General features: G+C 32.7%; 1 protein-coding gene across 1 annotated transcript; it reads right to left on the bottom strand.

Moving 5' to 3' along the window:
- Positions 14,884–20,619, bottom strand: LOC109715627 (probable 1-deoxy-D-xylulose-5-phosphate synthase 2, chloroplastic). Its single transcript, XM_020240734.1, has 10 exons — positions 20,452–20,619; positions 19,804–19,959; positions 19,180–19,344; positions 18,501–18,651; positions 17,939–18,210; positions 16,833–17,106; positions 16,285–16,592; positions 15,860–16,141; positions 15,488–15,772; positions 14,884–15,372 (listed from the first exon to the last, which is right to left on the bottom strand). The coding sequence occupies exons 1-10, from the start codon at positions 20,539–20,541 to the stop codon at positions 15,226–15,228; spliced, it is 2,130 nt and encodes a 709-aa protein (XP_020096323.1). The 5' UTR covers positions 20,542–20,619; the 3' UTR covers positions 14,884–15,225.

Here is a 21,766-nt window from a genome sequence, read left to right as displayed (position 1 = left end):
AAATTTAAAATTTGATATTTTATATTTTTTTAAATTTAAATATGATCTTAAGTTTAAAGTTTGAAATTTAAAATTTAAATTTTGAATTTAAAATTTGAGATTTTAAATTTCAAAGTTAAATTTTAAATTTAGAAATATAAATTTAAAAATTTAAAAATTTAAATTCAAATATAATAAGTGGATAATATCATTATTTTTTATTTACAAAACCCATTATCTTTCTTATTCCATCTTACCTAACCAAACGCTATTTTTTTTATTCCAGAAATAACCAAATTTTCATCCAAACGCAAAATTGATCTAATCCTCGCTTATATCTCAATTTATACCTATTCCTGGAATAGCCACTTTTTCCTTATCCCCGAACCAAACGATACGTTAGGGCCTATTTATTTGGATGAAAGTAAAGAGCGTTGAAATCATTTTCGATTGTAAATGATTATTTTACTGTTTGTTTCATCGTAACAAAAATACGATCGAAATTCGAGTTATCCAAAATAGTATAATTAATTTCCGCCCAACTCGGACCGAAGTCAATTATGATAAAGAGAGGTGAAGAAAAAAAATAAAATAATACAATAAGAAATTCTAGTTATATTTAAATATATTTAATTATAGTTCTAAATATTCTTTTATTTAGTTTGTATATTTAAAATATGATAAAATTTGATTATTTAAATTTCATTATTTCTTCATTTAGTTTGTATATCTAAAATATGATGAAAAAAGATTAGTTAAGTGTCTGTGTATATATATATCTTATAATTTTATTGCTGTATTATTATAATTTATGTATAAAAAATAATTTAATTATTTTAGATTAATTTTTTTAATTATATTGGATATAATTTTATTTATTATAATTTATTATTTATTAAGTTATTTATTATTTATATATAAATTATTATTTTATATTATTCACTTTCTGCTAAACAAATAATAAAACTGAATAAATTTTACTTTCATTGCTATAAAACAAACAGCATGAGAGAAATAGTTTTTACTAAACTCCACCCCGCAATGATCTGCAACGGGGTAAATTTTACAATTCGGAGCAGGAAACGGGAGAAATTTTGACCTGCCCCGAATCCGCCCCGAATCCGTCCCGCAATGATCCGCCCCGAATCCGCCCCGAAAAGTATTTATATTTTTAAAAAATATTCCTAAAAAATAATGTATTTACAAAAAAGTTTAAAATACAAATAACTTAGTACTCTCATTTCTAATGTATTTGAAACTTTTGAATTTTATTTTGAATTGTGTTTGATATTTTTATTTTTATAATTAATATTATTAAATTATATATATAATATTATTAAAAATTATTAATTTATATTTTACAAAATATTAATAATATTATAATTTTATAAAAAATATTAGTTGACGGGGCGGATTCGGGGCGCCGGCGGGAGGCGGGTTACGAGGCAGGGCGGATTATGGGATGTATTTTTTAACCCGTCAAGAATTCGGGGCAGGAGGCGGGGCGGGTTTTTGCTATTCGGGGCGGAAGGCGGGTCGAGGCTCCCGCCCCCAGATCCGCCACATTTGCATCCCTAGGAATAAGGTCTTATCCCCTCTCTTGTACCCAAACAAGAGTTGGGGTGGGTGGGAATTATTGTTCCCACCTTACCGGGTTATACCGATATAACCCGGTATGGGCCCCTTGTTCCCCTGGTAAAAAGAGAGAGAAAGAAAGAGAAATATGTTTTAAATTAGAATTTAAAATTTTAAAATTTAAAATTTGTAATTTTAAAATTAAAATTTATAATTTAAAATTCCAAAATTTAAAGTTTAAATTTTAATTTTGATATTTTAAATTTTTTAATTTAAAATTTTAAATTTGATATTTTATATCTTTCAAATTTAAATTTGGTCTTAAATTTAAAATTTAAATTTTTAAAACTAAAAATTTGAAAATTTAAAATTTAAATTTTAATTTCAAATTTTAAAATTTAAAAGTTAAAATTTTAAATTTAAAATTATAAATAAAAATTTTAAAAATTTAAAATTCAAATATAATGAGAAGGGTAATATCATTATTTTTAATTTATAACTACCCATTATTCTTCTTATTCTATCTTATCTATCCAAACACTATTTTTCTAATTTCCGAAAACAGCCAAATTTTTATCTAAACACAAAATTTCTCTAGTTCTCGCTTATACCTAAACTTGCACATATCCCTGGAATAAGACAGTTCTTACTTATACCCGAACCAAACGAAGTCTAAATGATTGGATTAGGAGTTGTAAACTCACACGCCCTTTGGGTTAGTAGACTCTGCATTTCTCTTGCCGACTTGTGTCTCTTTCAAGCATTCGATGCACCCACTGCACCATAGACCTAATAAAAGGAACATAATTTTGCCTTAAATAGACATGTCTTAAGTTTGTAATTTTAATATGTAAGTATACAAAATATAATTAAATGCACTTAATAAATTATATTAAGTCGCTCCTTCATAGTGGATGGATCCAATGCATGATATGTCTAACAAGAACATAATAGTTTTACTTCAATAAATATGTCGACAGCTAGGATTGTAAACAGGGACGAAGCCAGAAATTAAGATTCGGAAAGGCTAACATTTAAGTTTGCTAGAAAAAAAACCAACCGCGGATAGTAAGAAAAAGAGTTTATCAAGTTCGCTGACCATCTATTACTAACGACAGTAGCGACAACGTGTTCAAAGAGAAGTAAGACTATAAAAGCTGAAGAAGAAAAAGAGCCATAGGGTTTGAAAAGCTGAAGAAGAAAAAGAGCCAAAGGGTTTGAAAAAAAATTTGGGACATAAGTTTTATTAAAAAAAAAAAATCAATTTGGCCCACCTAAAACTAAAATTGTAATATTCTAATTTTTACTATAAAATACTTATGTGTAATTTTTAAAAGTTGAGAGGGCCATGGACACTGTGAGCCTCGCTATGACTCCGTTCCTGGTTGTAAAAACGAGAGTGAGCCGGGCCTATTCATGCTCGGCCGACGTGTATCGACGCATTGGGTCTAGGGGTGGAAACGAGCCGAGCTCGAGCGAGCTTATGTCAGCTCAAATTCGGCTTGAAATTAATTTCGAGCCTAAATCTAGGCTCAAGCTCGGCTTGAAATTAATTCGAGTCGAGCTCGAGCGAGCCTAATTTCGAGTCGAGCCGAGCTCGAGCTCTAAACGAGCCGATTGAAATTCTCGACATTATATAATCAATAGTTTAATTTTTATAGAACATTACCTATAATTTGATGCAACATGTTCAATAGTTCAAAATACAAAATAATTATAAGAAATGTGAGCTAGGGTGACTGTCTGACTGGATGAGGATCAGAGAGAGAGAGGGGAAAAAAATTAGGGATTTAAAAATTTGAATGTTATCATGTTTTAGGGTTACGTGCAACAGTGAAAGTCTGAAAAAGAGAGTGTGTTATGTAATTTAGAGTTGGGCTCAATTGTATGGTTGTACTTGTTGGATTTATTTTATGGGCCAACAATAATGGCCCAAATTAAATTAAAGCCTATATATAATTAAAATATATTATATTTATAAATATTATATATATATATATATATATATATATATATATATATAGAGTTGAGCTGGAATACTATCGGTAGCAAACGGGCTCCATTGCCATCTATTTGTNATATATATATATATATATAGAGTTGAGCTGGAATACTATAGGTAGCAAACGGGCTCCATTGCCATCTATTTGTTTTCGATGATAGAGCCTCCAAATCGAGGATCGGCACCGTTGAAAATGATCTATACCACTTGAAGTATTTAGAAATCAAATTTCATATTTTTCCGATATTGTTTTCTTGTCCATCAAGTGGGCGTAAAAATGAATGGCTGAAAATGAATATCCTTTAAAAAGTGATGATAGAAATTTTGTAATCATGATCGAGAGTATAGATCTTATTCTAAATAGTTTAAAGAATTTTCTAACCAAAATTTAATTGATTTGGATAGCTTTACACCGTTAAACGAGAAAACCCCTCATATCAACCATTAAAATTACTAATTTTGAAACTCTTTGATCATTAGGTAAATGATGTCGAAAAGATTTGAAATTTAATTTCTAAATATTTCAAGTGATATAGATCATGTTCAACGATGTCGATCGTCGATTTGAAAGCTCCATCATAAAAAACAAATGGGTGGCAACGGAGCCCGTTTGCTACCGATAGCATTCCAGCTCAACTCTCTCTATATATATATATATATATATTCGAGCTTTCGAGCTTTTCGAGCCTAATTCGAACGAGCCGAGTAATACTCAAGCTCGGCTTGAAATGAATTTCGAGCCTTTTATTTTGTTCAAGCTCGGCTCATTTAATTTCAAGTCGAGCTCGAGCGAGCCGAATATCGAGCCGAACACGAGTCGAACGCGAGCCGGCTCGCTCGTTTGCCAGCCCTAATTGGGTCGTGCTAGGCTAGGCCTTCTGGGCTTGTTGGCCCAACATGACCGATCGGATTATTTACAAGATGAACCAAATACAATAATCTCAAAAGATTTTTGCAGGATATCTTATAATCATATCAGGATAACACGAAACAAACACGCCCCTAGAAGAACAAGAAGCAAAAATTATTAAAAAAGAAAAAAGATGTATCAGTTGGACAAAATGACGTAAACAATAAGTATATTGCAATTTTTATTATTTTTTTTCAAAAAATACTTATATTTTAAAATATGTTGATATAAGTATGTGTTGAATGGTTGTATAAAGGTTGAGACTTCTATTTGACTCTACAAAGTGATTTTATATAATATATATAGTATGTACAATACTTTACAAACATAATTAAAAACTTACAAATTGTACCCACGGCAAAATTCGCGTGCATCTCTAGTTTAATTAAAAAGGAAAAAGGATAAACTTCAATTTGCTCCTCTATGAATTAGCTAATTTTCACTTTGCCTCGCTATGGTTCAAAAAAATGTGTTTAACTATCCCATAATTTAGCTCATTTTTATTTTGTTATGCCCTGATTTAAAAATTATAATTAATTATACTGTTGTTATAAAAAAAAATTTACTTTGCTGATGTAGACTTTTTGAATTAAACAAGAGGTAAAACCAATATGTAGATAACTACAACTTTTTGAACCACAAATGTCAACGTAAAAATAAGTTAAACTAAGGGCGCATTTGATTCGCACTATGAAATATTATTAGAAATAAAAAGATATCCGAGAATTTTATTCCTATTCATCCTGTTACTAATCATTTCTGTGTTTGGTTCGCACGGTCATATTATTTAATCATGTTATTTAAGATTACAAAAAAATATACAATTTATTTATTTATTTATTTATTTAATTTTAGATAATACTATAAAAAATTTCAACATTTTTTTTAGAAAAAAAGGAGAGAGAACATATGTTAGAGAGAGAAAGTATAATTAAAAAAATAGGATGAGAAATAGAGTCCAGGGAGGGAGTGAGAGAATTGAGATTTTAGAAAAAAAGGGGGGAGAGAGAGCTTAGTTTAGTTAGAGAAGAAGAGTTCAAGTTTAGAGAGAAAAAGATAAGTTTAGAGAGAGATATGAGGTTAGAGTGTAAAGGAAAATAATACCAACTAGCCGGCGGGTGGGGAGAAAGAAAAAGATTAGACATATTATGATTAAACCAATCCATTCATATGAAGATACCCACCCTCCCTCAAGGGAATGAGATTAGTATTTTGAGATGAATCTCATTCCCAAGTAAATCCAATATTACTAACTAGATTACTTAGTGCGTTTAGCCAAACACCGTCATATTTTTTTATTCCTATTGAATTATTAGGAATCTTAAAAAGATAGCACAAACCAAACACGCCCTAAAGGGTAAATTTAAGTTTACCCAATAGTACAAAACAAAACAAAAGAAAGAAAAAAAGATTTGGATTTGGACAGGGATTATTGTGTTGGTGGTTTCAACTTTGAATATCAAGGAGATTTTGTGGACATGTACTGAAATTGATTCAACACAAACTTTAAAGCAGATATATATATATATGGTTACAACTGCATCTTTCTCCTTTGAGAGCACTTTGCAATAGAAATTTGGTGCAACATATTTTTCTAAGCATTAATTGATAGATGTAGCTAGGGATGCAAATAAATCAGAGTTGGTGGAGTCTCGCCTTCGTTCGTCCCGAATGCGGATGTAAGTGGGCTGGGGACCAAAAAAAAAAAAAAAAAAAAAAAAAAAAAAAAATCATTCCGTATTTGTCTCGATTCAGAAAAAACTAGAGCAGCAGGCGAGAAACCCTTTCATTCTTTAATTTGTCGTGATCTGAATCTGTCCTGAAAATAATAAGCGATAAAAAAGGAGTCTTTTTTAATGAATTTAAAGCTACAAGACAATAGCTAAATGACAAATAGATAGCAAAGGATGCACAACAGCAATTTAAAAAAAAAAAGAAAGTCTTTTTGATGTTAAAATTTTGTCTTGCAGTAAAGAAAATAAAGTTTTATCATTTAATTGCTAAAAAATAAAATCTGATAATTATGATTAATTCGATCCACAAGAGTAAATTTTGATATTAAAAAAAAAAACTCACCTACAGTAATGGTCTGTGTCTATCATTTGGCTAATATTAGTCACCTTAAGTTAATAAACTATAGATTCTGTTGATTAATCGCAAAAAAAATTAAGATTTAGATAGCAAACATACAAGTTTCAAGCTTGGATGATTATGTGAATATGGAGCGAAAATTTAGGTGGTTCAATTGAATTAAATTGTTCTAAAAGTACAAAAAAAAAAATATCTGTGTTATAATTTAAGAAGTACTTCAAATTAAACTGGTAATTTATGTTCCGAATTAAATTATTATGAAAGTACAAAATAGATTTGTGTTGAAGAAATGGAACAGCATTAGCACTTCAAACTACTTCAATTCCATTGTGCTTCATTATGGCTCACTGATAAGGGTGAAAATGGTAGAATATAGTCGGATTTATGATAAAACCATGCTCATATTCATATCTGATATGTATCGGATGCTAAATTTTTATTACCATTATTATTCGCTAAAAATGAATTCGGATTTAAATATGACTTAGGTTTGTATTTGGATATTATTCTGATATCAATATATACTAATATACATGTATCAATATAAATTAAAATTAAGACGAATTAGACAAACAATTAATACAATTAAAGGCTCACATTCGTGTTCAAACTTCACATACCTATATTTTATTCAATAAAATTTAATATCTAACAAACATAAATAACATGAATCTCAATTATTTTATTTCTCTACAAAATATATATATAATTAGAGTCATGTTGGAAACTAAATTTCAAATTTTTTCGACATCATTTGACTAGTGATCAAAAGATCTCAAAATTGACAATTTTAATGGCCGATGTGGTGTGTTTGTGAGTTTAACGGTATAAAACAATCCAAATGCGATGAAAATTTTATAAAAAATTCTTTTCACTATTTAGAGTAAGATCAGTATACCTGATCTTCAATTAAATCTTTTATCATCATTTTCATGAAATTTTTATTTTCAGTCGTTCAATTTTAGACTACTTGTTTGATAGGTAAATGATAGCGAAAAATTATGAAATTTAGTTTCTAAATACTTTCAATAGTATAGATCAAGTCTAACGGAGCCGGTCGTCGATTTGAAAGCCGCATCATCGAAAACAACTTGGTAGCCCGGAGCACTCTGTGCTACCGATAGTATAGTAGCCTAGTTCTATAAATATAGAGAGAGTAGGGCTACTATACTCTTATGAGTATAGAGCCCTTCGTACTCATAAGTTGTTTACGATGTTCGGGCTTCCGAATCGACGATCCACACCGTTAAACATGATCTAGAGTATTTGAAACTTCTAAAAAATAAATTTCGTGACTTTTCGAAATCATTATAAAGTCCATCAAGCGGATATAAAATGAACGGTCAAAATCGAACGACGTCCTAAAAATGGATGATCGGATCCTTCAATTTAATATCGGGGTTATTGATCTTTATCTAGGTAATGAATAGAATTTTCTATCAAAAATTCAAGCTATTCTGATACTTTTACACCGTTAAACTAGCAAGTATCACATACCGGCCGTTAAAAATTGTTAATTTTGTGAGCTATTGATCATAAGGTAAATGATATCGAAAAATTATAAAATTTAATTTCTAGAAGTTTTAAATGCTCTAGAAAATGTTTAACGGTATGGATCGTCGATTCGGAAGCTCTATCATCAAAAACGACTTATGAGTACGAAAGCGATCGTACTCATAAGAGTATAGTAGCTGGATTCTACATATATATATATATAGAGAGAGAGAGAGAGAGAGAGAGAGAGAGAGAGAGAGAGAGAGAGAGAGCTACTATGCTATCGGAAGTATATAGAATCCAGTACTTCCGACTTTCTCTAGGAGGATCGCAATCATCCCAACCATATAATTCTTCATCCAAAGGTCAAAAAATCGAAAGCATCAAATACTCTATATTTCCAAACATTTGGTATATTCAAGTTTTTGGCTGTTGGATGAAATGATGAGCAGTTAGGATGATAGTAGTCCCCTAAGGTTAAGTAGGTGGTTGGTTAAATAGTATAATTTAACGAGTAAAGATGATCAAATGATAGAACTAACGGCAAAAAATTCGATAGTAGCAAGATCTTGGTACTGTTGATAATATACTAACCGGACTATATATATATATATATATATATATAGAATTATGCTCCAATACTATCAATAGTACCAAGCCCTTGGTACTATTGAGTTTTTGGCTGTTGGATGAAAGGATGTGCGGTTAGGATGATAATGATCCCCTAGGGTTGAGTGGGTGGTTGATTTAATAGTATAATCTAACGGGTGAAAATGATCACAGGGTAGATCTAACGGTAGAAAACTCTATACTACCAAAGGCTTGGTACTATCAATAGTATAGTAGCCGGACTCATATATATATATATATATATATATATATATATATATATATATATGTATATATGTATATATATATATATATATCTAGATTAGTGGTTGAGCTACTATGAAGCATAAAGTAGTTGGTGCTTCCAATTTTTTAGCCCTTAGATTAAGTATTCTACGGTTGGGATGATAGCGGTCCCCTTAGAGTTGAGTGGTTCCCATTGGTTAATAATATTAATCCAATGGTTAGTAATGATTAATGGGGTTGATCTAAGGGCTGAAAAATTGGAAGCACAAACTACTTTATGCTTCTAATAGCATAGCAGCTTTACTATATATATATATATATATAATTAATATATTATATATATATATATATATAGAGTTGAGATAGAATACTATCGATAACAAACGAGCTCTGTTACCACCCATTTTTTTTCGATGGTGGAGCCTCCAAATGGATGATCGGCACCGTTGAACATGATTTATACCAATTTGAAGTGTTTAGAAATCAAATTTCATACATTTCCGATATTATCCTCTTATTCATCGAGTGGACACAAAAATGAACGGCTGAAAATGAATATTCGTTAAAAAATGATGATAGGAGTCTTGTAATCAAGATCAAGAGTATAGATTTTGTTTTAAATAATTTAAAAAATTTTCTAACAAAAATTCAATTGATTTGGATATCTTTACGCCGTTAAACGAGAAAACGCCTCATATCGACCATTAAAATTACAAAATTTGAAACCCTTTGATCATTAGGCAAATGATGTCGCAAAGATTTGAAATTTGATTTCTAAACACTTCAAGTGGTATAGATCATGTTCAACGGTGCCGATCGTCGATTTGGATGCTCCATCATCGAAAACAAATTGGTGGCAACGGAGCCCGTTTGCTATCGACAGTATTCTAGCTCAACTCTCTCTCTCTCTCTCTCTCTCTCTCTCTCTATATATATATATATATTAATTTTTTCGAATGCGAGTTTAGATACGAATAAGTATCAAAAGCCAAATTTTGACATTCATATTCACATCTTATCGAATCCGATATCGGATGTGATTGGAGTTTATCCTAACCATTTTCACCCTTACTCATTGATTATATGAAATTAATTTTTAATATTTATATATGCTGCAATAAAAGAAAGGAAAACAAGAACAACAGGAAAGCAACCTAATGCATGTGATGTAATTCTTAATTTGTTTTCTATTTCTCATTTTCTCTTCATTCCATATCTCTCTACCTCATTTTGCGCTCCGCGATTTCTCTTCGTTCCATATCGAGAGTGTACACTTCTTGTACCGTATTTATACCTGACAATATCCATACGTATATGTACCCGCGAGTACTCACGAATTATTTGTAGATTTATAAGAATGAGTATTAATTTTTTTTATCCAAAAAAATTACGGCCCGACAATATCTATTCGTATCTGTATGTACTTACGTAGCGTTTGGTTCGGGAACAAGAGGGAGAATAGGCCCTTGTTCGCCCCTTTGTTCCTAAACGCAGCGTTTGGTACCCGAGAACAGTAGTTCCCGGGTTTCTGGAACTAGCTGGTATAAGACTGGAACTGGCTGGAACTGCTGTTCCATCTTTTTCCTGGAACAAGCTTGTTCCCGAATGAGAACAAGGTTGATTAAATCTAAATTGAAATTTTAATGATAGTAAATTATTAATTAATCTAATTAATATATTTGAATTATTATCTATTGCTTAAATAATAAAATAAATAAACAAATAATTAATTATAATTAATTATTTATAATTAGATAATAATAATTATTAATTTAATAATTATTATTTATTAATAATTATTAATTAAATAATAATTATTAATAATTATTATTCTTAAGAAATAGATAATCGATATTATTATTAATTTATTATTTATAATTAATTATTAATAATTAGATAATTATTATTAATTAATTTATTACTTATAATTAATTATTAATATTATTATTTAAATAATAATTAATAATAAAATAATTATTCTTATTAATTAGATAATCGATATTATTAGTAATTTATTATTAATAATTAATAATAAAATTATTATTATTATTTATTAATAATGATTTATAATTAATTATTAATAATTAGATAATTATTATTAATTAATTTATTACTTATAAATAATTATTAATAATTAATTAATTAATAATTATAAATAATTTATTAATAATTAATTAATTTATTACTTATAAATAATTATAAATAATTAATAATAATAATTAATAATTAATAATTATTATTATTTATAATTATTTATTAATAATTTATTTATTATTTATTTTTAAGTAATATTTTGATGTTAATTAATTAGATAATATAATTTTAATTTCAAATTATAACTTTTATTCCTCTTGTTCCAATTTAACCATCCAAACGCTATTTACTTTATTCCTAGGAACAACTCAATTTTCATCCAAACGCAAAATTGGTTTAGTTCCTGCTTATACCTGAACTTGTACCTATCCCTGGAACAAGCAGTTCTTACTTATACCTGAACCAAATTACGGATTATGTATAGATTTATGAGAACAAGCATTAATTTTTTTATCAAAAAAATTATGACTAAAACGAGTGGATGTTTGTTATATTATGAGTATTTGGACGACCTGCGGGGACAGGTACCTTGTTTGTCTACTATATATTTGTAAAATAATTTGTAATAATTCTAAATCGATTTTTTTTTCAGTATTATTTTAAGACTATACTATCTGTTATGTATTGTGTTATTTTATACACTAGATTTAGCAAAAATCTTTTAAAAATTATATGTATGTGTTTTGTCTTTAAAAAGTATAAGAACAAAAAAAAAAAAAAAAAGTGCTTTATAGATAATCGGCTTACCTGCCCACCCGCCCGTAGGCGGGTATTAGTAAGGACAGTGGCTATCCAAAAATTTACTGATATATTTTAACCGTCGACCCTGGCATGATCCATTGGTATGCTTATCCACCAGCGGATTGTCTAATTCATCTATTTGTTAGGTTTAATTATAATTTCCAAAAAAAATAATAATAATAAATGGTTAAGGAATAGTCTTAATAATATATTAGTTCTGATTTTACTATATAACTTTCTATAATATAACATTCAAAAATAACTAATGCATTCCTTTGATTTATGTAATGACTTAGTCTGCTAACGATAGTAATTTATTCGGCTCAAACTACCGGTCTATAATGCTCAAGTCTAGTTAATAATTTTAGTGGGCTGAATCGTTACAGTAAGTTTCAAAATTGACTCACTAGCGAAAAGTGTAAGATAGACTTTACTATGGCCGATGATTTTGGATTATGTGTGAATTAGACTGGCGATGATGTCAGAGTCTAAAAGAAGAAATGTACGAGGTACTTCAATAATCTGATATCAGATAATGTGGGAGAATGTAAGAGATGTGTATGTGACAGATACACCAGCTAGAATTAATAGCTGAACTTAAGTATTTTGGACCGATGATTTAAAGTCCAACTAGTTATTAATGCCGGTAGATTGATCTTTATAATTCAAGTACCTCTGCTAGTTTAATGTAAAATCTAAATTTTTAGATATACTTCTTGAAAAGTGTAGCTTCCTACAGAAGTACAATCATTTTGATTTGGAGAGTCATTCAATCTATGACATGAAGTTAGCTTTGTAATTTTATAAAGAGTTTTTAAATCCCCAATACAGGAGAAAAAAATATTTTCTCATTTGAAAGTAAGCTTATCTCTTGATTAAATTAATCTTTTCAACTGTTGCAGTTGAGTCTTCTTGTGTAGTTTAAATTGTAACATTTAAATTCAAATTTATCAAATCAAACACTATATTTAGATTTATAACTCGAAACTTAGTGCAATTACAATTGCATGCAATCAAACAGTTTTAAAGATAGATTTTGCTTCTTTCTAAAGCAAGTAAATTAGACGCATTTGATTTTCTTAGAGGCCAACTTTGCGTAAAAATTGTGTTATGATCCGACACTGTGATTATATGATGAACCATCATCAGTATCTTGCGTAAAAATTATTCATTTCGTTGTTTGAACAGATGTTTATATGCTCTATATTTTAAGGAGATTAGTATTAACATAGCTAGTTTTGGTTTTTGCAAAACAAAAGTTGATCAAATGAACTGAATCTGCTCTGCAAATAACAAAATTAGCCCCGTAGTAATATCTTATGCGGATATTTAAACTGCGGTTATGTATTCAGTCCACGCAAAAGACTAGGATTCTTTTGAGAGAATTCAAGTCCAAATCTTCTTTCTCGAAATTAATCTTAAAGCTTTTGATTCACTGACCAGAATTGTTAGAATTGATCGAGAGTATTTTAAAATGCTGGAAACCAAATTTTATGAAATTACAGTACATTCTATTTATCCATCAACTTATCTCAAATTTGATTATTTTATTATATGAAATTGCTAGTTTAGTAATTAAATATGATTCAAATAAGCTATTTGTTTTTTAAAAAAACACTCTTCAATGTATTGATTAAGGATGTTCATTTCGATGTCCTACAAGGCTATTTAGTTTACACTATTCATTTTTCTCTTTATTCGGTGTATATTTATTATAATTTTTAGCTGAAATTTTTCAAATTATTACAATCAAATATCACAATTTAATTTAGTTGACTAAATGTTAAAGCATCGATCGCTGATATAAAAGTATCGCTAAGATAACATCTTACTTATTAGCGCATCATCGCTCACAACACTACTGTATCACTTCTACATTAACGACTCATCAATATTTAACCTACTACATTAGGTTATAACTAGGACTTGATTGCAATAAGTCTGCGAGTTCAAGTCAGAAATTATAATAAATTAAAATTTAAGGACTAAAATGTCACTCTGCCCTATAGTTTGAGGACTAAACATGCAATTTATCCAAGCTATAATTGTAACTTTACTCCCTTTTTGAAAGATGTTACAAGGAAATATGCAAAACTATAAAGTGTATAGATACAACACCCACAGGTCTCCACTATAACTTGGTCTCATGCCACTTCGAACATGATAACTCGGTCTCATGCCACTTCGAACATGACTCGGCCTAACATAGCCTCCCGCCACAAGGCAGGATGCTGGCTCATCTCCAGCATCTGCACACATTTGCAGCATGCAAGAATCGAATTCGTGACCTCTAGCTTTGATACCACTTGCTGGATCGTTGGCGCTAACCATTAATCCCAAAAGCTCAAGCTGTTAGAAATACGCAACCAATTCACTTAAAGCATACAAATACAGCGCCCACGGGTCTCGACTGTGACTCGGCCGAACCAGCCTCACGCCACTTCAAATAAAACTCAGCCCACCCAGCTTCACGCCATTTCGAACATGACTCGGCCCCAACATAACCTCTTGTCACAAGGCAGAATGCTGGCTCATTTAAGCGAATAAAAATAAATAGCAATTTGTATGCAATTTTAACTACGTGCAACCAAACAGTTTCTATACGGTAATCTCTATGTTGTATTTAATGACATTAAATTATTCAGCAACTCCTCCACTGCATATGAAATCCCCAACAGGGGTAACAGTTCCAAGATGGTGGAGTTATAATATCCCTCATGGGTTGGCCCCAATGGCAATTAAATCCTACTATTCTCAGCTAAAATAAAACTGTGGATGCCATATTTTGTCCCTACCTTTTGAAACAGAAGTTCTCAAACCAAACACTACTAGAATCAGAATCAGTTCTCTTTTAACGCAGGGACAGAATATTTTATCCTTAAATTTGATGTAAATAATTTATTCCGGTCAAAATTAAGAAAATGTCACTCCAAGAACAAAGTTTCCTTTATTCCTCTCTCTTCTAGAATATTGAGCTATTCCAAAAATTAAAATATTATCCCATAAAAACACCTTAGTATTATACATCTTAGGATTTTTTTTTCCTTTTTCTTTTTTTGGCAGAGGAGAAGAAGATACTCTTCATTTCCAACCTATTGATGCTTTACAGATGAGAATGAAAATAAAAGGAAACAAGAGCAGAGGGCATCATCTCAGTTTCATTGAAGAGGACATTTTTCCAACTTTTCTATTTGCATATTGAATATTGATAGCTACACAAACATAATAGGAGCAGTAGATCCAGACAAAATGAGAATATACAAGTTCCAGTAACAAAAGCACTTTCATTGGATACCCTTCATCTTTTTTCCTTTTTTTTTTTTTGTGTAACTAAACATCACCAAATCCATCTATCCCTCTCACCATTCCATGAGAAGAAGCCAAAGTTGTTTCATGAGAAAATGGTTTGGATTTGGATGGGATGAGATTGGATAATCCCTCTTTTTGTTTAATTATTGGAGTGATTGGAGTGGTTTTGGTGGTTTCACTTCAGTTGCAAAGCTTCCTTTGGCCTCCCCATGAGAGAGAGCACCGTCGCGGCTATATGCCTCGTGGAAAGCCCAGCTTCCTCGATCTGATCTTGGGGCGATCCGTGATCGATGTATCGGTCCGGCAACACCATTGATCTCAACTGCATAAAACCCATATATTAGAACAGATAGTTCCCCGCGCGCGCGGAATTTTAACTTGTTTTCGATTTAGAACTGCGAAATCACTTGTTAGATGTTTCAGAAAAGAAAGATTACCTTGAGGTGTCCATCTAGAAGACCATTCAAGCTCAAGAAATGAGAAACATGAGACCCAAACCCTCCGACCGAACCTTCTTCGACGGTAACCAAGATCTCGTGCTGCTCCGCCAGCGTCCTCACGAGCTCTCTGTCGAGCGGCTTGCAGAATCGAGCGTCCGCCACAGTGACGAAAATGTCATGGGCTCTCAGAGAATTGGCGGCTTTAATGCACGTCTGAACTATCGAACCATAGCCAAGAATGGCGACTCTAGTGCCTTCCATGATAACTCTTCCCTTTCCAATCTAAGTAAAATCGAAAGAAAAACTTTGTTACCATCTAATGATTAAAACAATTTTAAACATTTGCAAATAAGGGGATTAATGGAGTACCTCAAGGGGAGTGCCCTTGTTGTTAGGAGGAAGGGCGACGCCGATACCATTCCCTCTTGGGAATCTGAAGCAGCACGGCCTATCATCTATGGCTGCGGCCGTGGCGACCATATGCATGAGCTCGGCCTCGTCTGATGGTGCCATGACGATCATGTTCGGCAAGCAAGCCATGTAGGTGATGTCGAAAGCGCCACAGTGAGTTGGCCCGTCCGCACCCACAAGACCAGCTCGGTCCAAAGCAAACCGAACCGGTAATTTTTGTAGGTCTACGTCATGTACCACCTTCAATTCACCAAGTAACTTTCTCTCTCAATGCACGGCATAAAACAGCCAAATTTTCGTCTATAGGAACAGCAAATGTCTCGAAAACTTTTAAGCTACTGGAAGAATTCGATATAGGTTTTCAATTTCTTAATTTTCAATACCTGATCATATCCGCGTTGAAGGAATGACGAGTAGATGGCACAGAAAGGTTTAAGGCCTTCAGCGGCCAAGCCGGCAGCAAAAGTGACTGCGTGCTGCTCTGCGATCCCGACATCAAAGCATCTTTCCGGAAACCTCTTTTGGAAATAATTGAGGCCTGTCCCACCTCCCATAGCAGCATGAATGGCGACTATCTTGCTGTCCTCTTCTGCTTCTTTTATAAGAGATTCTGCGAAGTATTGGGTGTACGAAAGTGTCGGCGATTTCGATTTGAATTGCTTCCCGGTATTTGGGTCGAACTTGACAACACCTGAAGCATGAAACATGTGTATCTTTCCGTAAGAGATTCTAATAGTTGTAAAGAACAAATGGACCTATTTCCCTTGGCTAGAACTGTTGGAAGAAGCACTAAAATTTTTTTCATTAAATTGTTCTCAATAGCTTCACGCTACACCAAGAGGAAGCTTAAGCTTACTTTAGCTTCTTATCGGATCAAAAACTCTCGAATGTTTTCTTTTTTTTTTGTGCTTTATGGAGTAGAAGTAATTACCATGCATTTTATCCGGCGCAGCCTCTGCAGGGGGATAACCCTTGCCTTTCTCGGTTACTATGTGGATAAGAACTGGTCCAGGAGCTGGCATGGCTTTCACCTTCTGGAAAATGGTAATTAGATCTTCCAAATTGTGCCCATCTACAGGGCCAATATAGTACAGGCCGAGCTCTTCAAACAGTGATGAACCAGAAGCACTTATCATTCCTCTAGCGTATTCATCCACTTTCGCCGCAACATCATGTGTCGGCCCCCCGATTTGCTTCGTAATGCTCTGGGTAAAGTATCAAATTTAGTATAGTGATATAATCTTCTTGTCGACAATCGTAACATCGTAAATTGACATTTATTCTTACTGAAAGCCAATAAATATACATTTTCTTACAAATTCAAGTTTGTATTACATAAGGAAAGTAATCTTATGTGTAAAACAGAGACTAAGTGGTGGTTTGTTTGGTCTCTCGGAAAAGCGTGAAAGCGTGGAAAACATACTTTTCAGAATTTTCGTTTTCCGGATCAAAAATTGGGAGAACGAAAGCACTTGCTTTTCATGAAATCAGGAAAAAAAAACTTTCCCAGAAAAATTTCTTTTCCTAGGAACCAAACATACGAAAAACAGTTCTCCCGCCAGAAAACTATTTTCTAGGCTATTTTCCGGGGAACCAAAGACCCCTTAAGCTTGTAGAAATAACAAACTACAGGGTTGACTGTTGACTGGATGGAAGCTCACAATAAGGAAAAACAGAAACAACGGGGTTAGAAATTTCGACCCCTTTGAATGGTGACATCCCTATTAATATGAATATTTTACTTGTGGCTTGGGCTAAATGAACCAATACTAACCGGGTTTAACCTAAATTCCCCTAGTTTGAAAAATATAAACAAGATCATGTACCATCGGAGTGTCCTATGATTTCAACGTTTCAAATGATTCGCTCGAGTTATTTCATGATTAATAAAATACATAAACTTTGCACAGAATAATCAACACATGCAGCTGTAAAAGCATCTCTTATAGTTAATTCAAAACTTTTTTCTTCACACTAGTCAATGGAATTTCGTAAAAAGAATTTTACTCAGGAGAGACAACTATAATCTCTAATTACCTTAGCCGCTTCACGCAGTTTACGGAACTTGGTGCTGGCTTGGAGCTTGGTGAGGGCTTTGCTGAGGGCCCCGACAGGCTTGGCGGGGCCGTCGAGAGTCGCCGTCGGCAGAGACACTTGCTTGTTGTCGTTTAATACAACAATTAGGTTAGAATCTAAATAGCCCGAGTTGTTCATGGCTTCGTATGCCTGGCCGGCAGTCATGGCCCCATCACCAATCACTGAGATTACATGGTTCTTCTTCCCCAACAGATCTCTCGCAACTGCCATCCCTGTTGAAATATTTTATAGAAGAAGAACATGCTGAGTACAAAATGATTAAAGATGCCGTTCTCTAGTAGCTTAAGATCTTCGAGAAAAACCATGGTATTTCATAATCTGTATATTAAGCGTGGTCAAAATCTGCCCACACATCGGAAGTGGTTTTCAATAAACGTTGTTTCCTAGCAGCTTAAGCTTTCAGAGAAAGCTGTAGTAGAAAACGCATGCAAAGGTTTTAATTTAAAAAAAGCGATGGCGAAAGCATAAACGAAGTTACCAATAAAAGTTAAAAAGAGCTTACCAAGCCCAGCAGAGATGCTAGTGGAACTATGCCCCGCACCAAAGGCATCATATATGCTCTCATCTCTCTTAGGAAACCCAGCAAGCCCTGAGGTTTGCCGTATTGTATCCATCCTTGACCTCCTCCCAGTCAGAATCTTATGTGGGTACGACTGAAATTTAAATCAAATTTAACTTAACAAAACAATTCTCTAATTTCTCAACCTATAGGGAAAAAACCCAAATAGGTAGCAGTAAACAAAGACCCAAAAGAAGACATTTTAAAACGTAAAAACGTGCAGAACTTATTTGAATTATGGACGATTTTGAATTAGCTACCCGACCTTTCAAAATTTTGATTTTACTGTCTAACCTTCCAATTTGTTTGATTTGAGTCAGTCGACAACACTTTGACTTCAAAATTTAAATACATCATTTATCTTTATAGATTTAGTTAGCATACTTCATGCAATTCTCGCAACTATAAATTTATTAAAGTAATTAGCTTAAATTTTACCGCCAAAAACTGCTGGCTAAGTCAAATCAAATAAATTGAAAGATTGGATAATAAAATCAAAATATTGAAAGGCTAGGTAGCCGATTCAAAATGGTCTATAATTCACATAAGCTTTATACGTTTTTACCTATCTTATTTTCCTTAACAATTTTTTTTTTGGCTTTTTCTTTTTTTGTTTCCCCACCTGATGCCCAACATCCCATATGATCTTATCATCAGGGGTATTGAACACATGATGAAGAGCCACAGCCAACTCCACCACTCCTAAGCTTGCACTCAAATGGCCTCCGGTCTTTGATACTGTGTACACGATCTCCGCTCTCAACTCCGCGGATAACTGCTCCAAATCCTGTGTCAAGAACAAAACACACCCAAAGTCAAATCAAATTCGATCTCATTAACGTTACGATTATTCATTGGCCGATTCTGTTACTTAAAACATCAATCTAATAAAATCCACATAAATATATTTAACACCCTTGCTCACGTGTACGATGCTATGTAAGAGCTGGTGACATCTGGTGGAAACATATTACCCAAATGATCTATCTAAAATAAGAAATGGCCCAAAAATACATTTAATGCTTTCCTACAGTATTGGTTCCGAGAGGTTGTGGGTTCAATCCCTACATCTGCCATTTAATCCGTCTCGTACAATCACTGGCAGTACGATGATTCATCTGATCTCCACCATGATTGTGAGCGAGAGGTATTACAACAACAATTCTCGACTCACTCCTATCGTAATCGATCTTTCAGATAACGATTAGCGAAAACCATAAAAGCCGAAAGGCGAAGGAGAGGATACCGGACAGGAGAGATTCTTCATATGAATTGGGTAGTTGATGGTGTCCAAAAGAGGAGTTGCCGGTTTCTCCCCGGAGAAATCGATCTTCCACCCACTCTTCTCCTTCGAGATCATCACCTTCCGATTGCCGCCAGAAGCATTGGCTCGCACAGAGAACTACAAAAGAAAAAACCAAAACAAAAGCATAAACAATGATTTACAACCAAAACCTATCAGTCCATATCACCATTGGAGACTCCAAAATCCCAACTTTATGCAATTACAAGCTCTAATGGGCCAAAATAACCAATTTTCCCAGATGCTTAAACTCCATGGTAAGATCACAAATGAGAGGAATCACCACAACCCCAAACAATGAAACCCTCGCCACCATTGGAAACTCCAAAATCCCACCTTTATGCGATTACAACCTCTAATGGGCGAAAATAACCAATTCCGGGATGCTAAAACCCCACGATAAGATCAAAAGCGAGAGGGATCAACAACGAAACCCGACAAAAACCCATTACTCCTAATCACCATTGGAGGCTCCGAGATGCCAACTTTACGCAAACACAAGCTCTGAAGGGCCAAAATAACCAAAACCCAGACGCTAAAACTCCACGATAAGATAAAAAACGAGAGGGACTTGAACGTAGGACTCTGTACCTGTCTCCTGCAGCTGCTGCTCGGTGGAGGCGCCTTGGTGAAGGGTGAAGGGGCCGCATGGGTTGCTATGAGGGAGCTTGAGACCTCCATTGTTGGAGAGAGAGAGAGAGAGAGAGAGAGAGAGAGAGAGAGAGAAATGGTGGAGAGAGGGAGAGGGAGGAGTATGGAGAAGAGTATGGAGAAATGGAGAGAGGGTGGAGAGGTTTATAANATTATTTCGCTTAAGTGTATTTTTCGCGATACATATTATTTTCCCCTTTTTAAATGGTAAAAATGTCGAAGACCCCCCTCAACTATAGCGTGTTTTGAATTCCACCCCCTCAGCTTCTATTTTCTTTATTTCAATTTTAATATTAGGGTTAATTTCATACAGGTCCTTACAAATATAGTGAATTACAAATATACTTCTATAAACTTTCATATACTGTCCCTACAAAAAACCTGATATTTTCAAATGTGTCTCTGCCATTTGGATCCGTTAAAAAAAATTAATTAGTCATAGATAAAATATTTAATCCTAGTTAGTTAATGGGGTGAATTGATCTTCTTACCTTTTTTTAATTAATAGTTAAGACTTTTAGAGAGACATATTTGTTATGGCAAAAATGTCATTTCACTTATAAAATAAATAATATTTTAATGATAACAAACCAGAGGGATATATTTGAAAATATTAGAACTTTTACAGAGACAACATTTGAAGTTAAACTTTATTATAGGGATATATTTGTAATTCACTGTATTTATAGGGACCTGTATGAAAGTAACCCTTAATCATAATTAGTAACTGTTGATTGCTTTTAGTTTTATTTACCGATGGGACTAGTTAAACGTAATTATAGCAAAATTTAAGGGGGATAATAAAACGTGTGTTATTTTCTCTTTTTTATTTAATTGGTAAAACTATAGGAGACGCCCTCGACTATACGAATATTTGAAACAGATCCGGTAATTTTTTTTTCAATTGAGAACCCTCCACTTTAAATTTTTTTATAACGATCTATTACTTATTACTTATTAATCATTAATTATGCTAGTTTTAGTTACTAAAAAGAAATTAAAACTATCAAATTTTACAAAATCACTAGTAAATTTGATAAACTTTCTTCTTCTTTATATTAAAATCTGTTGATTCCAAACAATTAGAAATTCAATAAACAAATAAGAGTTGAGGGCTGCATATCAAAATAGCATAAAGTGGAAGGGTCCTCTATACAATTTTGTCTTAGTAAATAGAGGGGAATTATGGATTTGGGGAATGACGAGGGATTACAAGGATTTAACTGCATATATACGATTTTATGTTCTTAAAAAA

Source organism: Ananas comosus, linkage group 9, assembly GCF_001540865.1.
Source record: "Ananas comosus cultivar F153 linkage group 9, ASM154086v1, whole genome shotgun sequence".
Taxonomy (NCBI): domain Eukaryota; kingdom Viridiplantae; phylum Streptophyta; class Magnoliopsida; order Poales; family Bromeliaceae; genus Ananas; species Ananas comosus.
This window is presented reverse-complemented; position numbering and strand designations above follow the sequence as displayed.

Coding starts and splice junctions, on each gene's coding strand:
- LOC109715627 (XM_020240734.1), bottom strand. CDS start 20,541: ATGGAGGTCTCAAGCTCCCTCATAGCAACCCATGCGGCCCCTTCACCC. Junction 19,345..19,803: donor TGAAGAATCTCTCCTGTCCG/GTATCCTCTCCT, acceptor TTCTTGACACAG/GATTTGGAGCAGTTATCCGC. Junction 16,593..16,832: donor TGCGCCGGATAAAATGCATG/GTAATTACTTCT, acceptor TTCATGCTTCAG/GTGTTGTCAAGTTCGACCCA.